The sequence below is a fragment of the Camelina sativa genome, chromosome 1 (genome assembly GCF_000633955.1).
Source record: "Camelina sativa cultivar DH55 chromosome 1, Cs, whole genome shotgun sequence".
NCBI classification, from domain to species: Eukaryota; Viridiplantae; Streptophyta; class Magnoliopsida; order Brassicales; family Brassicaceae; genus Camelina; species Camelina sativa.
Window position 1 is genome coordinate 8,554,246 of NC_025685.1, and position 19,408 is coordinate 8,573,653.

General features: G+C 38.1%; 8 protein-coding genes across 10 annotated transcripts in view; 5 read left to right on the top strand and 3 right to left on the bottom strand.

Moving 5' to 3' along the window:
• Positions 1-3,853, top strand: part of LOC104783856 (phospholipase A-2-activating protein-like) — a 7,519-nt gene extending 3,666 nt beyond the window's left edge. Inside the window, exons 8-23 of one of the 2 annotated variants that reach the window (XM_010508960.2) lie at positions 22-178; positions 363-424; positions 626-714; positions 1,103-1,175; positions 1,261-1,320; positions 1,417-1,563; positions 1,657-1,695; positions 1,805-1,848; positions 1,926-2,012; positions 2,117-2,282; positions 2,465-2,542; positions 2,645-2,781; positions 3,000-3,076; positions 3,195-3,264; positions 3,459-3,524; positions 3,607-3,853. In XM_010508960.2, coding sequence (XP_010507262.1) covers positions 22-178; positions 363-424; positions 626-714; positions 1,103-1,175; positions 1,261-1,320; positions 1,417-1,563; positions 1,657-1,695; positions 1,805-1,848; positions 1,926-2,012; positions 2,117-2,282; positions 2,465-2,542; positions 2,645-2,781; positions 3,000-3,076; positions 3,195-3,264; positions 3,459-3,524; positions 3,607-3,738 — 1,484 coding nt within the window. In that variant the 3' untranslated portion in view covers positions 3,739-3,853. The remainder of the gene's footprint in view (positions 1-21; positions 179-362; positions 425-625; positions 715-1,102; positions 1,176-1,260; positions 1,321-1,416; positions 1,564-1,656; positions 1,696-1,804; positions 1,849-1,925; positions 2,013-2,116; positions 2,283-2,464; positions 2,543-2,644; positions 2,782-2,999; positions 3,077-3,194; positions 3,265-3,458; positions 3,525-3,606) is intronic. The other variant, XM_010508967.2, reaches the window with a different exon arrangement.
• Positions 3,756-4,822, bottom strand: LOC104783846 (transcription termination factor MTEF1, chloroplastic-like). Its single transcript, XM_010508952.2, has one exon. It carries the CDS (start codon positions 4,768-4,770, stop codon positions 3,937-3,939), a length of 834 nt encoding a protein of 277 aa, XP_010507254.1. The 5' UTR covers positions 4,771-4,822; the 3' UTR covers positions 3,756-3,936.
• Positions 4,907-6,436, top strand: LOC104783879 (30S ribosomal protein S17-like). Of its 2 annotated transcripts, none has more exons than XM_010508989.2 (3): positions 4,907-5,206; positions 5,400-5,562; positions 5,928-6,436. In XM_010508989.2, exons 1-2 carry the CDS (start codon positions 5,045-5,047, stop codon positions 5,559-5,561), a joined length of 324 nt encoding a protein of 107 aa, XP_010507291.1. In that variant the 5' UTR covers positions 4,907-5,044; the 3' UTR covers position 5,562; positions 5,928-6,436. The 2 variants fall into 2 exon arrangements, with proteins under 2 accessions (XP_010507291.1, XP_010507285.1); XM_010508983.2 differs by having other exon boundaries at positions 5,957-6,436.
• LOC104783893 (protein TIC 62, chloroplastic-like) lies at positions 6,538-10,910 on the top strand. The gene is made up of 16 exons (XM_010508999.2): positions 6,538-6,823; positions 7,074-7,191; positions 7,284-7,356; positions 7,449-7,494; positions 7,576-7,752; positions 7,838-7,919; positions 8,035-8,107; positions 8,209-8,319; positions 8,417-8,569; positions 8,668-8,801; positions 8,921-9,142; positions 9,334-9,561; positions 9,735-10,052; positions 10,153-10,299; positions 10,395-10,517; positions 10,611-10,910. The coding sequence occupies exons 1-16, from the start codon at positions 6,640-6,642 to the stop codon at positions 10,666-10,668; spliced, it is 2,247 nt and encodes a 748-aa protein (XP_010507301.1). The 5' UTR covers positions 6,538-6,639; the 3' UTR covers positions 10,669-10,910.
• Positions 12,381-15,492, top strand: LOC104783902. The gene is made up of 11 exons (XM_019240833.1): positions 12,381-12,934; positions 13,013-13,079; positions 13,159-13,251; positions 13,343-13,456; positions 13,553-13,888; positions 13,977-14,260; positions 14,356-14,455; positions 14,561-14,620; positions 14,712-14,798; positions 14,876-15,004; positions 15,095-15,492. Exons 1-11 carry the CDS (start codon positions 12,894-12,896, stop codon positions 15,380-15,382), a joined length of 1,599 nt encoding a protein of 532 aa, XP_019096378.1. The 5' UTR covers positions 12,381-12,893; the 3' UTR covers positions 15,383-15,492.
• Positions 15,770-16,563, bottom strand: LOC109125285 (mitochondrial import receptor subunit TOM6 homolog). Its single transcript, XM_019226841.1, has 2 exons — positions 16,354-16,563; positions 15,770-15,903 (listed from the first exon to the last, which is right to left on the bottom strand). Exon 1 carries the CDS (start codon positions 16,547-16,549, stop codon positions 16,385-16,387), a length of 165 nt encoding a protein of 54 aa, XP_019082386.1. The 5' UTR covers positions 16,550-16,563; the 3' UTR covers positions 15,770-15,903; positions 16,354-16,384.
• On the top strand, positions 16,624-18,172 carry LOC109125284 (F-box protein ETP2-like). Its single transcript, XM_019226838.1, has 2 exons — positions 16,624-16,854; positions 16,927-18,172. The coding sequence occupies exons 1-2, from the start codon at positions 16,713-16,715 to the stop codon at positions 17,907-17,909; spliced, it is 1,125 nt and encodes a 374-aa protein (XP_019082383.1). The 5' UTR covers positions 16,624-16,712; the 3' UTR covers positions 17,910-18,172.
• The window catches only part of LOC104783909 (RING-H2 finger protein ATL65-like), a 2,759-nt gene continuing 1,581 nt past the window's right edge, over positions 18,231-19,408 (bottom strand). The window contains exons 2-3 of the mRNA XM_010509012.2: positions 18,765-19,397; positions 18,231-18,551 (exon numbers count right to left, since the gene is read on the bottom strand). Of these exons, the coding sequence (XP_010507314.1) occupies positions 18,923-19,397 (475 nt within the window). The 3' untranslated portion in view covers positions 18,231-18,551; positions 18,765-18,922. The remainder of the gene's footprint in view (positions 18,552-18,764; positions 19,398-19,408) is intronic.

Genomic DNA, 19,408 nt, shown 5'->3' on the forward strand with positions numbered 1-19,408 from the left:
TTCAGAGTTTGGAACACCCAGGCTGTGTCTGGGATGCCAAGTTTTTGGAAAGCGGGGATATTGTGACAGCATGTTCAGATGGAGTGGTTCGTGTTTGGACAGTACGTCAAGGCGTGATTGCAGATCAGATGGAGATTGATGCTTACGATTCCCAAATTTCTGAGTACAAATTGAGCAGGTAATCTGATCATTTATGGTTGTCTCAACTCTTATCGATTAAATTTTGTGTCCATTGAGTATTTTCATGTGGCAATGTCATGATTTTTCAATTATATGACCTGCTTACGGGGTACGATTTCACTTCTTCTATACTCAAAATATACAGTAACTGCAAAGTATATGCGTGCTGTTCTTTATCTCAGGAAAAAGGTTGGCGGACTGAAACTTGACGAGCTGCCGGGACTTGATTCTCTGACGTCACCAGGTACCACTTCTTATACATTTATTGTATTATTGACTTTTATCATACAGTAGAAAAGTTAAGTTTCAAAGAGATCTCAAGAGAATACATATATAATTTCCCAGCTGTAATTGATGATGTCTGGCAGTTAAAGTTGAATAGATTAAGCTGAGCATTCTGGTAAGTTGTAACATCATCTTCTCGTATTTGATGTATATTTCTCAGGTACCAGTGATGGCCAGACAAAAGTAGTGAGGGAAGGAGACAATGGTGTTGCTTATGCATGGAATATGAAAGAGCAGAGATGGGACAAAGTAAGTCCAGAGAATGAACTTATATCTTTTTTTGAAAAGTTACCATCGGATGAAGGCTTGTAAGTTTCCATGAATGAGCATGCCGTCCGGTCATAAAATGATAGCATATACTGCCAGAAATCGTCAATCAGTGCTAGTAGAGAAGGTTTTAAATGAATTTAAAGAGTGCTTGATCTAATGTGCCACCCAAAACCTGGGAGAAAAAGTGGCTCTGATTTTGAATTCTAGTCCTTCTTTTGAAGTAGGAATACCAGTATCTCTTAAGTGGATAGTAAGGATATGATATGAGATAGATTTCTCTCTAACATTTGGTTGCATATGAACGGATTGGTGAGGTTGTCCTTATGTGGTACAATGGATTTGAGTTCTCACTGCATGCCTTTTTCAGATTGGCGAGGTTGTTGATGGCCCAGATGGTGTGGCTGACCGTCCAATTTTCGATGGAGTTCAATATGATTTTGGTTAGATTCTGACCTATTACTGAAACTTCAGATTCTCGTAAAATCGAATTGAATAGAATTCTTAGTCTTTTTCTTCTTATCTCAGTGTTCGATGTTGACATTGGTGATGGGGAACCTATCCGCAAGCTACCTTACAATCGATCAGGTACCTGAATGCTCTTACTCGCCTTGTTTTGATTCCAAGTGCAACCACAGTTAACTGCTTCAGTTTATGATACTTTAATCTTTTCTTGTTTGGCAGACAATCCTTATGATGCAGCTGACAAGTGGCTTCTGAAAGAGAATCTTCCCTTTGCATATCGGCAGCAGATTGTTGAATTTATTTTACAAAATTCTGGGCAGAAAGACTTCAACTTTAATCCATCGTTTCGTGATCCCTTCACTGGCGGTAAAAAATCACATGTTTTTGAAAAAATTTGGTCTGAAAGTTTGTTTTCAAGATTTTATTTTAATTTTGTGTTTTGCCATTTTTGTGTAACAGCAAATGCTTATGTGCCTGGGCAAGCATCACATACAGCTGGTATGAACAACACTATCTGTGTTATTTTTCAAGTAGTACTTAAATTTCCATAAAGTATCGCTGTTTCTCGTAATATTTTTGTGTTGCCTCATGCTTTGACTCTTCTCAGTTGCAGCAACTTCGGCAAAACCTTTATACAAGCACATTCCGAAAGTACGCCGGAATTCTTTCTTCATTACAGTTTAATGTTTCTAGCTTTTGATCCTTGTTTCTTTCATTATGTTCTCCAGAAAGGTGTGCTTGTTTTCGATGTTGCTCAATATGACGGAATTCTGAAAAAGATGACAGAATTTAATACTACTTTACGATCTGACTCGGTAAGGTTTTATTATTAACGTTTGGCACACAAAATGATTTAATGATTATTTTACTTATACTATTGTTGTTTTTTATGTTTCTACAACTTTTCCATCTTTTGAAGGTGAATAGTGACAAGTCCCTGACAGAACTCGAAGTATCCAGAGTAGGCGCAATCATTACTATACTCAAGGACACATCACACTACCACTCCACCAATTTTGCTGACATGGATATTGCTTTGCTTTTGAAAGTGCTACAAGCATGGCCACCTGCAATGATGTTTCCTGGTTAGTCTTCTTTTATCAATCAATTAGTCAAACAGAATAAGTTACTACATACTGAGCATCTGATGGTAGCCATACGTTTCTTAATATTATGAAGCCACTTTTTTATTGCGTGTATTGTTGGATAACCTTTGTTTTTCTTTTGGGTCAAGCTCTTACATCTATGGTTTTTGAATAATATGCAGCTACTGATATAGTCAGGATGCTTGTATTGCATCCTCACGGAGCAAGTCTACTTATTAAGCATGTGGAAAACAACAATGGTAATCATCTCTCCCGTGAAGCTATGCTTTCTCAACATTAACGAAAGTACCAGCTAATGCCCTTTATTAACTGGTATCTCTCTGTTACTATAATTCATTCAGATCTGCTTTTGGATTTGATAAAGAAAGTCACAGAAGATTCAGCTCTTCCTGCAAATCTTTTAACAACTGTTCGTGTCCTGGTTAATCTATTCAAGAATTCTTCATTTCATTACTGGCTACAGACGCATCACAGTCAAGTAAGTACTGTTTCATTTATATGGTTTTATATCATAATAATTAGAGTCTGTTATGTTCTTGAGGAGGAATTTTTGGTTCCTGTGTCTAGTGTCCATAGCTGAATGAATACATCTGTCATAGTGACAGGACATCTGTGTTTGTGTGTTTTATTATGACTATATTAAAGAATTGGTTTTATGGGTACTCATCTTTTTTTGTTTGGTGTCCATCAATACAGATTCTTGATGCCTTCTCAAACTGTTATGCATCCCCAAATAAGAATCTGCAGTTGGCATATTCGACATTGCTTCTCAAGTAAGATCTCTCTTAGATTAATTGTGTTCTACTTAGATTCATGCCAAATTGTAGCTAAATTTTATTATATTCTCTGTGAGAAGATCAGACCGTAATCTATGCTTTTGTTTTACCTCAGTTATGCAGTGCTGTTAATAGAGAAGAAGGATCAAGAAGGTCAAGCTCAAGTCCTTTCAGCAGCGTTACAGGTGCGTCTAAACTTGGTGATTTTAACTATCATTGCATATAACCAGTTCATATCTCGCCAATTAGTTATATCTCATCTGTTTTATTTGTCTATATTACTTTGCACAAATCTCTTAGATTAAAATAAAATGGGAGGAGACCAATGTACCAAATAGGTTACAATCATTTATGTGCTAAAAGATTTAAGTTAATACAGGTTGCAGAAGAGGAAGCTGCAGATGTTGATTCCAAGTTCCGGAGTTGGGTAGCAATCGGGTCACTGGTTAGTTTCCGCAAACAAGTAGAGTAATATATCTTCTTGTTAATTGCATAATATTGATCGGTGTGTGTTTCTGAAACAACAGATGCTTGAAGGTCTCGTGAAGAAGATAGCTATAGATTTTGATGTGGAGAGCATTGCGAAATCAGCAAAAGCCTCCAAGGAAGCCAAGATTGCAGAAGTTGGTGCCGATATCGATCTTGTAATTCGTCAGTAACTTTAAAAGAGAGTCTGTGATGGAACCCGAGGATTTGGATATTCGATGATTCTCTCAACATTTTTCCATATGATTCAGAATCACTTTTCCTTGAAATGCAATGCATTTTTTTCTTTTCTTTCAGATTTTTGAATACAGATTTGAATACTAACAGATGTGAAAACAGGGGAAGAGCAGTAACTCTGCTCTGCCCTGCTCTCATGGCTTCCATTTAGAGTAGAACTTTTGATCACCCCACATTAACATTCTACTAAGCGAAACATTAACGTTCCTCTTCTTCAAATGCCAATGCCTTGGCTTTATCCTCTTCCCCAAGCTAAACCCAAAGTACTGCGGAAACTTCTTGAGCTCTTCCAGTTCTCTTTCCATGTCATAAACCAGAAACTCAAACTTGGGTCTCAAGTTATCTTCAACGCTGTATCCAAATATCGCGGGGATTCTCCCACAGACTCTAGCTGCTTCCTCGTGTTCGAACCCTATGCTCTTTAGGAATCTCATCCTAGCTCTTAGCTTCTCAACTCTCGTGTTCAGCACGTGAGCGTTCGTCTTGCTCGCTCGGTTCAGATTCCGTAACCCTAGCTCCTTAAGGTAAACAAGCGTCGGTCTCAAGCAATACTCGACGTCGGAGAGGAGGATGTTGGGGCAATTTACGATTAAGCCCCTGGATTCTTCCGCTGAAGCTCCGAGCTCGCCGGTGAGAAAATCGAAGACGGGATCGAGTTTAGAAATGTCGAAAGTGGGAGAGAAGAGCTGTGGGCAGAGGAAGACGAGGCGCGGGAAATCTTCGTCGGAGAATCCTTTCAATTTGAGGAAGTTCACGGCGGAGAGAATAACGGGAAGATCATTTGCCGGAGGAGCGAGTCGGGGGTTCTGAGGAACGATTCCGAGAGAAGAGAGGTGTCTAAGGTTTTCACGGTGCGAGGTTTGGAATTTGAGATAGAGAGGTTTAGAGCTAGAAGGAGGAGAAGAAGAAGACGACGACGAGAAAGAGGAGAGAGGTTGAAGATGAAGTGAAGCAATAACAGCCGCCATATCCGACGATTCTTCACTCTTTCATCTCATCCCGGTTCGATTTTATCTTCTTCTTTTTTTTTTGTTCCACCTGCAATGTTGGTTTTGAACCGGGTTTAGTATGGAGGGCCGGTTCGGTTAACTACTACACATTTATGGACCAGAGTATATTGGGCTAAGATCAAAAGCCCATCAATAGAAAAAAAAACCTAAGACTTAGGAAGAAGAAGAAGAATCGATGTTGTGAGATTCTTCTCTCTGACTCAAATCCAGAACTTGTTTAGGATAAAAAAAAATGAAGCCAGTGATAGGCACGGTGGTGTCGAACAAAATGCAGAAGTCGGTGGTTGTAGCCGTCGATAGACTCTTTCACAACAAGCTCTATAATCGCTATGTCAAACGCACTTCCAAGTTCATGGCTCACGATGAAAAGGACTCCTGTAACATCGGCGATCGTGTAAGTAATTTTCCCTTTTATTTTTGTGGTGAATTTGAGATACATTTGGTTTAGGGAAAGCTTTGCATTTTTGTAATGTTTTTGAACGAACTCAAAACATTTGGAAGTAGACTTGCCTGTTTGTGTTTCCTTTTTATTAGGTTGGTCTTAAAAAGGGAAACTTGAATGGTTTATATAAAAAAAAAAAATGCAGGTGAAATTGGATCCTTCAAGGCCTTTGAGCAAGCATAAGCATTGGATTGTTTCAGAAATCATAAAGAAAGCACTCATTTATTCCCCACAAGCTGCTGCTGCGGCTCTCAACTCATCCTCTTCAGCCTCCATTGCTGAGAAGTCCCCTGTTTCTTCTTCCTAAGGTGATTTAGTTTTTGCTCTCTTTGATTAATTGTACCAGATCTTGTTTCACTTGCTAGTTCAGACTTCAGAGTAGTGTCCTTTTGGTACCTTTTAGCTAGTTTTTGTGGAACTGCATGAGAATTGACTTTTGATGCGTTTCTGGAATAAATCATCGACCTTTGACTTTTTAATAGTACCATCTCTTAAGGTATAAGAGATTATTGTGTGGCAATGTAGCTTGTTAGGCATCTTGATGTTCCATTCTTAAGTTCTTGGAAGTTGGAACCCATTTTGTGCTGCTACATTTTCTCTGTCTTGACCAATACGATTTATAGCTTGTTAGGCATCTTGATATGCTAATTTCCTTACCTTTTTGGTTGGATAGGCTTTAAACCACTGTTCCTCTTGCTGCAGTTTTGCAGTCCAGGCGCAAACTCAACTCACTCAGGGTCGAGAATTGTGTTTAGCAGACGTAGCAACAGCCATCAACAGGGGATGTGGTAACTGAGAACTTAATTATCTCGCTCTAGTGTAGTTGCTTTTTGGTGATGTTGATCTGATTAGTTGTATAATTGATGAATCTGAAGTTAATCTATTGAAAGTTGTGAATAGTTTTCACTCTTAAACAAAAGAAAAGCTAATTCAATAATTTACAGAGATTGTGTTGTGTCATAAGTGATGGTGTTAAGAAGGCAAAACTTACTCATCTTATTGCATATAAGCAGTTGGAGAAAGTAAACGCCAATCTGTTACAGTGCATATAGAAGAAGAAGCCAACGCCAAAAAAAAACTATTCAAATTCTAATGTGTGAATGAATATGTTTGGACCAAACCAAACAAAACCAAACCGAACCAGCCTTGCCATGTCAGCATTGTAACCACAACTCCATCAAAACATTGATTGGTCGCTTGTAATGTTATTGTGGGTCCCATGATATCAAGATGCAGTGGCAGACGCCGAACTCTTCTATCTGACGTTCCATTGTATCCATAAGATTCCTTGTCTGACAGCGTTCTTCTAGTGTCTGAAAAAATTCATAAGTTAATGTGCATCATTCGAGCTAGTGAAGAAGAACAAGACTAACTAACAAACAACAATGGAAGGAACTTGTTTTCTCCGTGGGCAACCAACTCTCACAACAATACCCTCTATTCCCAGCAGAAAAGGATTTCTTCTCCAAAGATGGAAGACCAATCGGATTGTCAGGTTTTCAGGTTTAGAGAATCACTCGGTTTCTGGGGGAAAGTCCAGGTCTTTCGATCTTAGCCTCAGGGCTTCAGGTACTAACTACAAAAATATTTTCAAGCTTTTTTTTTTTGTTCGCTACTTCTGCAAATCCGCAGTTTTGTTATAGATTCTTCTATCGAATTGGAACTGTTGGTTTTGTTTTTGCTTGCTTTTTTCGTGATTTGGGTCTCGTTTGCTGCTGATGTTATCTTCAATGCTTTTGTTTCCCAAGTCTTCAATTCTGGTATTGATGATCTAGAAGTTTTACATTTACACATCTCCCTTATTTGTAATTGAACAAAGGTCCTATAAGAGCAAGCTCTGCAGTAACAGAAGCAAGCCCTACGAACGTAAATTCCAAAGAAGAAGACCTTGTCTTTGTTGCCGGTGCTACTGGTAAAGTTGGTTCTAGAACTGTGAGGTTAGTTTCTTGCTTCCCCTTTTAAGTTTGAATTATATAATTCGCAATGCTGGTTGGTTAAAGTTTCCTATCCAATGTCCTCTTTCTCTCAGAGAACTACTGAAGCTCGGATTTCGGGTTAGAGCTGGAGTTCGAAGTGCTCAGAGAGCTGGAAGTCTTGTGCAAGTATGACTTACATTAATACTTAAATGTATGTTACAGTCAATTGATTCATCATGTTTAGACTGATGTTTATAACGCAGTTTAATACTTTGCAGAGTGTTAAGGGAATGAAGCTCCAGAACACTGATGAAGGAACTCAACGTAATAACTAATTGTTTTGATTTATGTGCAATGATTTTGTTGTAGAAAAAGTAACAGGTAGTGTCTGTGTCTTTAGCCCAGCTGTAGAAAAGCTTGAAATTGTGGAATGTGACTTGGAGAAGAAAGATTCGATAAAGCCTGCATTGGGAAAAGCATCGGTGGTTATATGCTGTATTGGTGCTAGCGAGAAAGAGATCTCTGATATTACCGGCCCTTACAGGATTGATTACCTTGCCACCAAAAACCTTGTTGATGCTGGTAAGAAAAAATATAGCTCAAAGCGTGTTATTTGTCTATTCTCTCTTTCTTGTTTCATCATTGCCTCTTATGGTATCATGAGCAGCAAAATCTGCAAAAGTTAATAACTTCATTTTGGTGACATCCTTGGGGACAAATAAATTTGGATTTCCCGCTGCTATTCTCAAGTAAGTCTGTAGATGTTATTTCATTCATTACACACTTTTATAAGAGAAGCATATATAACTTAATGGCATGTTCTTGGTATATATATGACTAATTCTAAACATCTCGTATATGAAGCCTATTCTGGGGAGTTCTTTGCTGGAAGAGAAAAGCTGAAGAAGCGTTGATTGAAAGTGGTCTCAATTACACAGTGAGTGATCCACAGATAATTTTAAACCAAACCTACGATTTCAGAGACTCTTTCTATTGTATCATTTCTTGAAATTTTGTCTTTCCATCTTATATCATCAGATAGTTAGGCCTGGAGGAATGGAGAGGCCCACCGATGCATACAAAGAAACTCATAATCTAACTCTTTCTTTAGATGATACTTTGTTTGGTGGTCAAGTCTCAAATCTCCAGGTATTAATTTTTTTCCCTCGTCTCTGACACAGTGATATGACCACATTATGAAGAAGAGCTTTGATTTGTTTTTTGCTTCCTTGTTATTGATCTACAGGTTGCAGAATTGCTCGCTTGTATGGCAAAGAATCCTCAACTTTCTTGCTCCAAGATTGTGGAAGTGGTTGCTGAAACAACTGCTCCATTAACTCCAATGGAAAAGCTTCTTGAAAAGATTCCTTCCAAACGTCCTTATATGCCTCCACCAAAGGTTATATTGCATTCTTTTCCTCTCATTTCGTATCTTGATCATCGCTCTCTTCTGATATGATGATTATATGTATTTCTCTTCATTTCCCTTGTGGACAGGCATCAGTTGCAGCCAAAGAGGTCAAACCAGTCCCTACTAAGCCTGTCACTCAAGAGCCAACAGCTCCCAAGGAGGATGAAGCACCTCCAAAAGAAAAAGATGTGAAACCTAGGCCGCTGTCTCCTTATGCAGCGTAAGACAACTTGTTTCTCAACGGGAAAATTCAAATATGTAACCAAAATGACTTGTTGACATGACATTGATTGTTTTCGGCTTGTATTGTTCCTGTTTTTTTTTGTGAATATAATATAGCTATGAAGACTTGAAACCTCCAACATCTCCTATTCCAAGTTCGACCACAGCCAAATCGAAGGAGGTAGATGCCACTCAGGTTCCTGTTGAGGCCAATGTAGTGCCAGATAGTATCTCAAATGTCCTAGTAGAAGAAGAAGAAGAAGAAGTAAAGCAAGCTGTAGAAGAAGAAGTAAAGCAAACTGAGGAAAAGAAAGAGAGGCCCCTTTCCCCGTATGCCTGGTAAAACCTTAAAAACTTTGCGGCTTTATTCTATTCAGGTGTCACTAGATTGAACCTACAGTTTCTATTGCTATCATTACACACGGAGTAATAAATGTGTGAGCAGGTACTAATTTCAAAATGACTTGTTGACATGACATTGATTGTGTTCGGCTTGTGTTGTTCCCTATTGTTTTGTGAATATAATATAGCTACGAAGACTTGAAACCTCCAACATCTCCTATTCCAAGTTCGACCAAATCGCTCGCTCCTGCCAAATCGAAGGAGGTGGATGCCACTCAGGTTCCTATTGAGGCCAATGTAGTGCCAGATAGTATCTCAAATGTCCCAGTAGAAGAAGAAGTAAAGCAAGCTGTAGAAGAAGAAGAAGTAAAACAAGCTGAGGAAAAGAAAGAGAGGCCCCTTTCCCCTTATGCCTGGTAAAACCATATTAACTTTGCAGCTTTCTTGTACTCAAAAGCCACTAGATTGAAAATTGATTATGCGCGCCTATAGTTTATATTGCTATCATTACAGTTGGAGTAATAAATGTGTGAGCAGGTACTAATTTCAAAAGTTTGATGCTTTTTCTACTTGGTCTTTTGTGGTGCAGCTATGAAAATCTGAAACCACCTTCATCACCCTGTCCTAAAGCTTCGGGTACCAGAAAAACTGATTCTTTGTTGCCTGGTCCAGCCGATTCTGATACTGATAAAAGCTCAACAGTTGCACCAAGTGTCACTGAGACAGCAGTTGCACCAAGTGTCACTGAGACAGCAGTTGCAACAAGTGCCCCTGAGACAGCAGTTGCGACAAGTCCCCCTGAGACAGCAGTTGCGACTAGTGCCCCTGAGACAGCAGTTGCAACAAGTGTTACCGAGACAGAAACACCAGCCACACCAAGAATGAGGCCTCTTTCTCCTTATGCAGTGTAACAACTTTTCGTCTTCTGTTATGTATATCTTCTATGTATATATCTAATTCGCTTGTGGTCCGTTTTTTCTTCAATGAATCTATACTGTGTTTTGCAGTTACGCTGACCTGAAACCACCAACCTCACCAACTCCTGCATCAACCGGTTCCAAGGAAGCAGCATCTGAGATAACAGCAGCTGCAGAAGACAACTCAGAGTTGCCTGGAGGCAATAAAGAGGTGCTGGAAACAGTTGATGGAAGTTTGTAAGTATCTACTATCTAGATATCACATTTGAAGTGTGTATAGTTAAGAAATCAATCACTTCAATATTAAGGGTTTTTTCGCTTTGTTTTGTCAGGAACACTACTCCATCTTCTTCTATACCGGAAGCAGTACCAGTTGTTAGCAACGTAGACACTTCCATTGCTTCAGGAGACAATCCAGCTCAGCCAACGCCAAGACCTTTATCACCTTACACAATGTAAGAGATACAGAGAGCATAGCATGCTGGTTCTAAGTGTGCCCATTGTTATTACTTATTCTTATGTGACCTGAGAAACGTAAATGTTTGCAGGTACGAGGACATGAAGCCTCCAACTTCACCACTTCCATCTCCAGTCATCAATCATTAGTTATGTGAAACGAGAATTGGCCTCTTAAATCCTGGAAATTCTTCTTCTTGTTGTTAATTACAGATTCTAAACATTGAGTGAGAGAGAGATGGGGCAATTCAGTTTTGCAGGTATGAATCAGTGAGCTTATTTGTAGAGTAATACAATATGCCTTATGAGTTCTACTTTTATTTCTCCTGTCCAACTATCATATATGGTAACCCATTTGTTTTCTTTACCCAAATGAGTTCTACTTTTTGTCATATGACCCAAATTTCTTAACGTTACTTTAGGTTTTCATATATCTTTCTTCTGTATTCTTATTCAATCAACTTTGTGTTTGTATACAGATTTAGTATTAAAAAATTGGGAAGTTTTCTAAGTGTATGCTTACTGGTAATAACCATTCATGGATGTATACTAAATTACTCTGCATGGTAAGAAGTGTCAATACTCTTAGTCTTAGTCTCTTAGTTGTGTTGAAAATTGTGGCTATCGAGACAAGAACTGAGAAGACAGAAGAGTTGTCGCTTATGTCTTGGAGCGAAAACTACGGAACAGAAACTTAGGAAGTCACAACGAAGAACACAATCCCAAAAATGAATCTTCTATTAGCTAAATCATCTCTCCTGGATTCTCTTTATTTATTTCCCTGAAAACACTTGGAATTTACGTTTAGTCACATATATGGAACACTTCCAAACAAAACCAACTCTAACAACATATTGTATACTGTATATGTTTTTCTTTAAATAATGTTGATTGATCCAATCGCCAAAAAACTTGTGTTGTGTCCTTGGCAATTGAAGACTAGTCAGTTAAGAGCATTGAATAATGAGTACTATCTACATAATTTATAAATAAGTACGGGCTTTAGTTATTAAATATGTTACGTATGGTAGCTTTCTTATAGAAAAAGGGTTTTTGCACCTTCTCACCTTTCATCGCTTTTAAGGCCTTTCTTTACCATTTCAATCAAGTGCCTTGGTGCTTGCCACTCCATCCCTTTAACCAAAAGACACCCTCTAAATACCTTTTCTTGTTTACCATTAGTAACTCTTTCCGGATAATGCTTTGTCAAAAGATATTTTTTTTATATACTCGTGAAATGCGATTATATGATTTGAATTTTAGTGGAGGTTTAGAAAATATAATGGTCCACTTGACTAGTATGCAACCCATATAAATAACGTGGAAGTTGGAACTACATATATATCCTTAAAAAATCTACTTATATTTATTTATAATTAACTATTCCAAATGTTAATAGCTCTCCCTCGGGAAGTACTATGAGCAGCAGTCTATGAGTACATATTGAAGTGTATCATTTTTGTCACTACAACATAAGATTAGCGTACGAATACAACCATGGATGTTCCAACTTCCAAATAATTTAAATTTAGAATCTAGCGTAAAGAGAATCCGATACAAGAACTAACACGAAGAGAAACATTAAAATCTTCGATTTGTAAGCTGTCCTCTGTATGTGATGTTGGCAAAGAAAAAGTAGCCTTTACAAAACATCAGACCCGATGTCAAACCAATAATTACATAATGTTTGTTTCTTTTGATGCAAAATACCCCAAAAAGAGACACATATTTTGTTTTATTTTAGGATACTTTACATTATTTCATTAAAGTGTGTCAATCAAAGGCATTTTCTGTCCAAGATCGGACTGGTTTATTAATGATGAAATAATCAGATAACCAAACTTAACGACCATGCAGATGATTTTATTATCCAATAACAAGTTAGAGATACATATAAGATCTAATTCCTAAAAATATGTATTGCTTGTATAAAAAGTCATTTATTGTAACACAAAGATGTTAGGTAAAAGAACAGATAGAAAATTTATAAATATCACAGTTAAATATTTTTCACAATTTTTTAATCAAATTTTTCTTGGGAAAAAAAAAATTTGTACACTTTGTATATATGATTCTTATTTCTAGGGAGTAGTCTCATTCCATTCGTGGTATAGTGCTTTTTCACTGCAATTTTCTTCTGTTCTTTAACCTTTCTTCTTCTTCTTCAGTAACTTTTCTTTTGTCACTATCTAAATTGTTTTATATCTCTCATTTAATGCTCTGTTTCCAGTGATTTCTCAGCTGTTGGGTTGTTTACTAGTTTTTACTTCTGATTTTATCACACTGACAACACAACACAAAACTCTTTAAAATACATTAGGCGGGGGATTTCAACATTTTTCACACAAAGAAGAAAGAAGAGTCTTCAAACACTCATGACGTCGACAACAACTTCGAATCACAAACGTTCTCGAAGGTTCTGTCTCTTCTTCTTTTCATAAGTTTATATTTCATTTACGAGTCTTATCTCTTACCTACTATCTGTTTTCTCCAGCGATCCAGTCCTCAGAAAATCCCTCAAGAACAAGAAATCATTTGAGGCCCTTTACAAAATCGACATGGTCAGGAATCTTCATAAGAGTTGAATATTTTTCTTAATCTCTTTGTTCATCAAATCAACTTATGTTTTTCGTTTTTTAGGATGAATTGTTGCAGAGAGAAATAGAACAGCTAAAATCTCTTCTGAAGTCCAGAAAATTACATCCCAGTGCCAGGAGAGTCTCAAGTGATGAGGTTTTAATAAAGTTTTTCTCACAAGATTTTTTTCTAGGTTCTCTAAGAAAAATCAAAACAGATCTCAAAGCTCTTACTGTTTACTCTGTAGATTGATTTGCTGCTTCAAGAAGATGAAGTCTTAGTACGGCGTGAAATGGAGACAGTCCTTCGACGCAAACTGTTCTTGGAAGATTCTAAAAATGAAGATTCCTCTATCCCTAAGGTTTGTAAAGCTTTGGCTACCTTAGAATACAAGTAAGGCCCCTTTAAATATCTTTTCTGAGATTGATGAGACGGTTTTTGTGATTTCTTGATATAGGAGGCAAAGAAACTGGTGAGGGAAATCGCGGGTTTAGAGCTGCAAGTTATGTACTTGGAAACATATCTTCTTTTGTTATACCGGAGATTATTTAACAACAAAATTACATCTGAGTTCAAATCAGAGGGGAAAGAGAGATCAGAGGCTGTTCTTGGGTGTAGTAAACTCATTGATTCACCCAAAAAGTCAGTCTGCAGCCCTCAGAAAGTTCTAGAAGACTCTGGAATATTCCGGAGTCACTCATCATTGTCTCACTGTTCAGGCTATTCCTTTAGAATGTCTCCCCAAGCAATGGACTCATCATATCATCGGTCTCTTCCTTTCTCAATGCTTGAGGTAAAAGAAATTGTGTTAAACAGTTAATGTTGTTTTGAGTTTCTTTCTTTACCAAAATGGTGTGGTTAACATTTTTTCATGTTTTCAGCAATCTGATATCGATGCGCTGATGGGGACATATGTTTCTGAAAACGTTCATGAATCATTAAATAGTTTGTCTGAAGAGATGGTCAAGTACATCTCGGAAGTATTTCGTCAACTCACAGATCCAGGACCACTCAACGACAAGGATAGAGAATCGAGCAGCCCTTTTAGCGGGAAAGAGCCTCTGAAGATCATTAGCCGACCTTACGATAAATTGTTAATGGTGAAATCTATATGTAGAGACACGGAGAGGTTGAATGCGGTTGAACCTGCTTTGAAACATTTCAGGTTTTTTAATCTCAGGCTCTTACAAAATATCAACTACTTTTGGTTTATATTAATGAGTAATTAACTCTGTTATTTAATCAATTCAAAATGTTGAGGTCACTTGTTAATAAACTAGAAGGAGTGAATCCAAGGAGGTTAAATCATGAAGAAAAGCTAGCTTTCTGGATTAACATACACAACTCTCTGGTTATGCATGTAATGTTATGTTCTCGAACTAAACTTCTTTTAACACGATCTTGATGATAATTCTCTGTAGACATTAATTAGCTACTTTGTATTTTTGTTGTTTCTCTTTTGCAGTCGATACTTGTGTATGGGAACCCTAAAAACAGTGTGAAAAGGGTATCTGGGTTGCTGAAGGTAGGGTAATCTTACTTACAGTGCAGACTTACTTGAGACACAAGTCATCGGTAAATTAACAATGACTAGGGTTTTCTATATTGTGCAATAGGCAGCGTATAACGTTGGAGGTCGAAGCTTGAACTTAGATACCATTCAGACTTCAATCCTTGGTTGTCGTGTCTCTCGTCCAGGACAGGCAAGCCCAAGACTGATTTCGGTTCTTCAACTTCCAATTGACTTGATAAGGGCTAATAAGGATTAATGTATTTGCAGGTATTTAGGTTCTTGTTTGCTTCAAGATCAAAGGGTAAAGCTGGAGATTTGGGAAGAGATTATGTTATAACTCACCCTGAGCCTCTTCTTCATTTTGCTCTTTGCTCGGGGAACTTGTCAGATCCCTCAGTAAGCGAATCCCCTGACTCAACATCGTTTCTTATATTACACGCTATTCATATTGAAAGATTACATTTTAAAGCAACAGTCATCTTTTAGGTTCGTATATATACGCCCAAGAACGTGATGATGGAGCTAGATTGCGGTAGAGAAGAGTATGTAACATCAAACCTAGGAATTTCCAAAGACAACAAGATTCTTTTGCCAAAGCTCGTCGAATTATATGCCAAGGATACTGAACTTTGCAACGTCGGTGTTCTCGACATGATCTGGAAATTTTTGCCTTGTGAAGCAAGAGATAGAATCCAGCAGTGTCGTAACAAGAAACACGGTAGATTATCCATAGATTGGGTCGCACATGACTATAGATTCGGGTTACTTCTCTGAGAAGAAAACGTGAGTCATGAACAGAGGTTTTTGTTTCTTTTTTTCATTGTGAGATATGAATTGAAGAACTTCCTATGGTGTCAATTTTTCCAGTTATGAGATTATATTAAGTTAAGAACTCAAAACAACAGAACATACTCAAAAGACTAACTCCCCTGGGTTAAAAAAAACACCGGTACAGACTACAGAGTTTGTGGCTTAACTGTAAAACTAGAGAGCTGAAACTAAAAGTGAGAGGGCTCACACCTCACAGTCACAGAGCTAGGAAGAAGAAGCTGTTGAACTATCCTCTAGTCTTCTTCCTCTCAAAAAGATTAATTAATGAGAATCATTGCCATTGTTTGATCATCAGATCAGATTGTTTAAACTAAGTAAGATCAGAAGTCATAATTAATCCTTGAAAACACAAATTATAATTTCTATGACCATCTCTCAGTTTGGCTAAACAAATCCTAAACAAGATTGTGTAAATGAACACAGGACATCAAGAACCGCTGCATCCATCTCTCTTTGCTTCACCACTGCACAAAGAGGAATAACAAAGCTTAGCAAGTAGCAACACAAATGGTAAAAACAAAAAAAAAAAAAAAACAAAGAAAAATCAAGGTTATACATGCTTCCATGCTCAATATGATCTCATGGGAAACGGAACAGGTGAAAATTTTGTTGCCTGAGGATTCTATGCAAAGATGGAAACTTGAAGCTACTAAGAACAATCAAGATGATTCTTAATTTCTACAACTCAATCTTCAAACTAAACTCTCACGATCACAATTCTCATCACATAGTAGACGTATATCCATCTAAAATTCCATCTATGTGTAGCCAGTAGCCGTGTAGGAGTAAATTATCACATTGTAATTACTAAGCAATCCAATGCAATCATCAAATCGTATGATACCATATAACTTCTCAAACTAAATATGCTAATTAAAAGAGAGAGAGAGACTCAACTAGCAAAACTAACTGACCTGAAAAAACTAAATATAGTGGAATGGAAACTTAAAGGTCGATCTTGAGCTCTTCCATCGAATCAGAAAAATAAGAGAGGACGTACGTAGCAGAACGGATCAGAACGACACAGGCGCCAAATAAAGCAACATGGCTCTTGAATTCCTTGAGTGCCACGGCTTTGTCTGGCTTCTGCATGAACATTGCGGGAAACATGTGTCCTCTCTGTTCTCTTCTCCACAACCCTAAACTTTTGACCGGATATATATATGGGCTTTAAATTGGGCCTTGTTAGATTATTATCAGGTCCATATCACTCACTGTTCAATATTACTGAATTGGGGAGGAAAGCAAACCCTAGATTTGGTAAAACTCAGAGATGGCAGTGACGGTACCGGAGCTGCTTCCGAATGATTTGGTAGAGGAGATACTCTGTCGCGTTCCAGCAACGTCTCTGAAACGCTTACTTTCTACTTGCAAAGCATGGAACCGTTTAATCAAAGATGATCGGAGATTCGCAAGTAAGCATTTCGATAAATCCACAAAACAGTTTATGCCTCTACTGTTGAGAAATGACAACAAGATTTTTCCAGTTGGCATCAATCTCCATGGAAATAGTAGTCCACCTGTAGAGTTGAAAACTGAGCTGATCGATCCTGATTCTAAGAAATCATCAGCAGCTCGATTCGATATAACTCGAGTCTCTCACTGCGACGGCTTTTTGTTATGCTCCTCTCAATTCGACGAATCCAGAGTGTTGGTTTGGAACCCTTTGATCGGTGACACCAGGTGGATCAGAACCGGTGAATTTCGCAATGAAGGCCGCCGCAGCTTTGACCTCGGGTACTGCTACTACCGAGATGGCAACAAATCCTGGAATAATAATAAGAGATACAAAGTCTTGAGCTTTTATAGTGGTACCAAGTATTTTGATATCTACGATTTTAAGTCTGACTCGTGGAAGAGCCTTGATGATGATGATGATGATGATAACATGATGGCTCCAGGCGGGAGCACTGCATACTCTGAACTAAGCGTGTCTTTGAAGGGGAATACTTACTGGTTCGTCAGAGATGTATCAAAAACGACTAGGATCATATCTTTACTCAAGTTTGATTTTACAAAGGAGAGATCTGTGTCTGTGCCTCTTCCTTATCAGAGTCGTCGCTTTGAAGCTACTAGTCTTTCCGTTGTTAGAGAAGAGAAACTCTCTGTGTTGTTGCAGCGAGATAGACGTTCCAAGACTGAGATATGGGTGACAAATGTGATTGATGAGGAGACCACCTCAGTGGTGTCTTGGAGCAAGGTCTTAGCATTGGAATTGAGCCCTGATCTTCAGATTTGGCATGATGTAACTTTCTTGTTAGGGGAGGAGAAGAAAGTCGTCATTTGTTGTGAGACCGCAGTTGACGTGGACATGTCCAGAGACATGATCTACATTGTTGGGGAGGATAATGTGGTCACTCATGTGAAACTGGGAGTAAATGAAATTGATGGATGTCGCCCAGCTCTTCTTAATTATGTTCCAAGTTTGGTTCAAATCGAGCAAGCTGGAGGGAAGCAGGATAAGAGGTAACTAAAACACCGTCTACATGTAGTCTCTTTCCTTTGAGTGTGTGTTTTTTGCTTTTGCTCTTAATTTGTCTTGGTCATGTTCTTTCAGTTTCAAGCTTTTCTAATTCAATGAGATAAGGTGATACAGAAAAAACATGTACTATAAGCTTTCTTTCACCTTGTCTCTCCTTTGAGTTTTTAATTTCACCCAATTCACCTTCCAAGTTCTATTAATTAAGCCAATCATGGTATTTTGCAAATATATTACCAATTGGTGTTTTCTAAGTCCTAACGTTGCAAATATTGGACCAAAAACAGCCCCCAAATTACTTGAAACCACAACTTTAAAATGTTAATGTCATTTCATCAAAATGTAATAATCAGTTATTTTTTGGACAAAAATTGAAGAGAAATCGACAGCTAATAAGTGAACATAAAGTCCTGGTAACAAAAAAACAATAAGCCACCGACGATATAATAAAGTTAGTATAGAAACGAAATTGTAAATGAGTTTGTTGACTTCGTTTCTATAATAACTTTGGCAGCTTTGGAAGTTAATGCATTTGATAACTCCAAGAGAAAGAAGAAAAAAAAAAAAAACGAATCAGCCAAAACGTCGTCGCAACATGCTCCAAACTCTTCATCGTCTTTGGCGTCTCTAGGTCTATAGAGAGTAAAACAAAGCGTACAGTAGTCAGGAAAATTCAAAAGCATTTACATTATTGAAATATTTCTATGACTATACTATACTATACGTTATATAATTCATAAATGAAATCCGTATTTTAGCAGCATTAAATAAGAGAGGTGAAATAAAGGTATGGCTGTTATTTATTTATTTAAATTTATAGAGAAAAAAAAAAGAAAAAAAACGAACCTTGTTGAGTGAGCTGAGCAGAGAGCAAGTTCTGAAACTCTCTATCTTCTCTGTTTCGTGCATTTTAATTCCATTAAATGCTTAAACCCCACAATCCATTAATGCTCTCTCCTTCCACTTCAATTTTTTTTCCTCATCACCACCGTCCAATTTTCGTCTCACATCTCTACCCTACACGTGTCCCTCCTCCTCCATCTCTCCGGCGATAACAGTGCCTCTGGATCTCCACATCTTAACCGGCTCGACGAGTGAGGTGCCGTTCGGAAAAACATAGGACTCGTCATCGATTTTTTCCGCCGCGATGAGCTTCCCGTCGATGGAATCCGTTCCGATATCGGGAAAAACACTCCCGCCGATGATCTCCGTCGGAAGAACGGTGACTTCGTGCTTCTGTAGTAACGGAACGAGAACACTCTCGATTTCGAGATTAGGTTACCGAACGGTGATTGACGTTTGTTCCATGTAGATCTCCTATATCTCCACGGAGACACCGTCGCTGGTTCCTCCATCGTTACTCTCTCTGATTCAGATTCGAGTGAGTACGATCTCTTCAGCTCCCTGAACCGAGAAATCGCCGGTGATGATTGCTCTTCCATTGACGCTATGATCTCCTGATCGTTCGTCGTCGTCGTCGCCGTATCAGT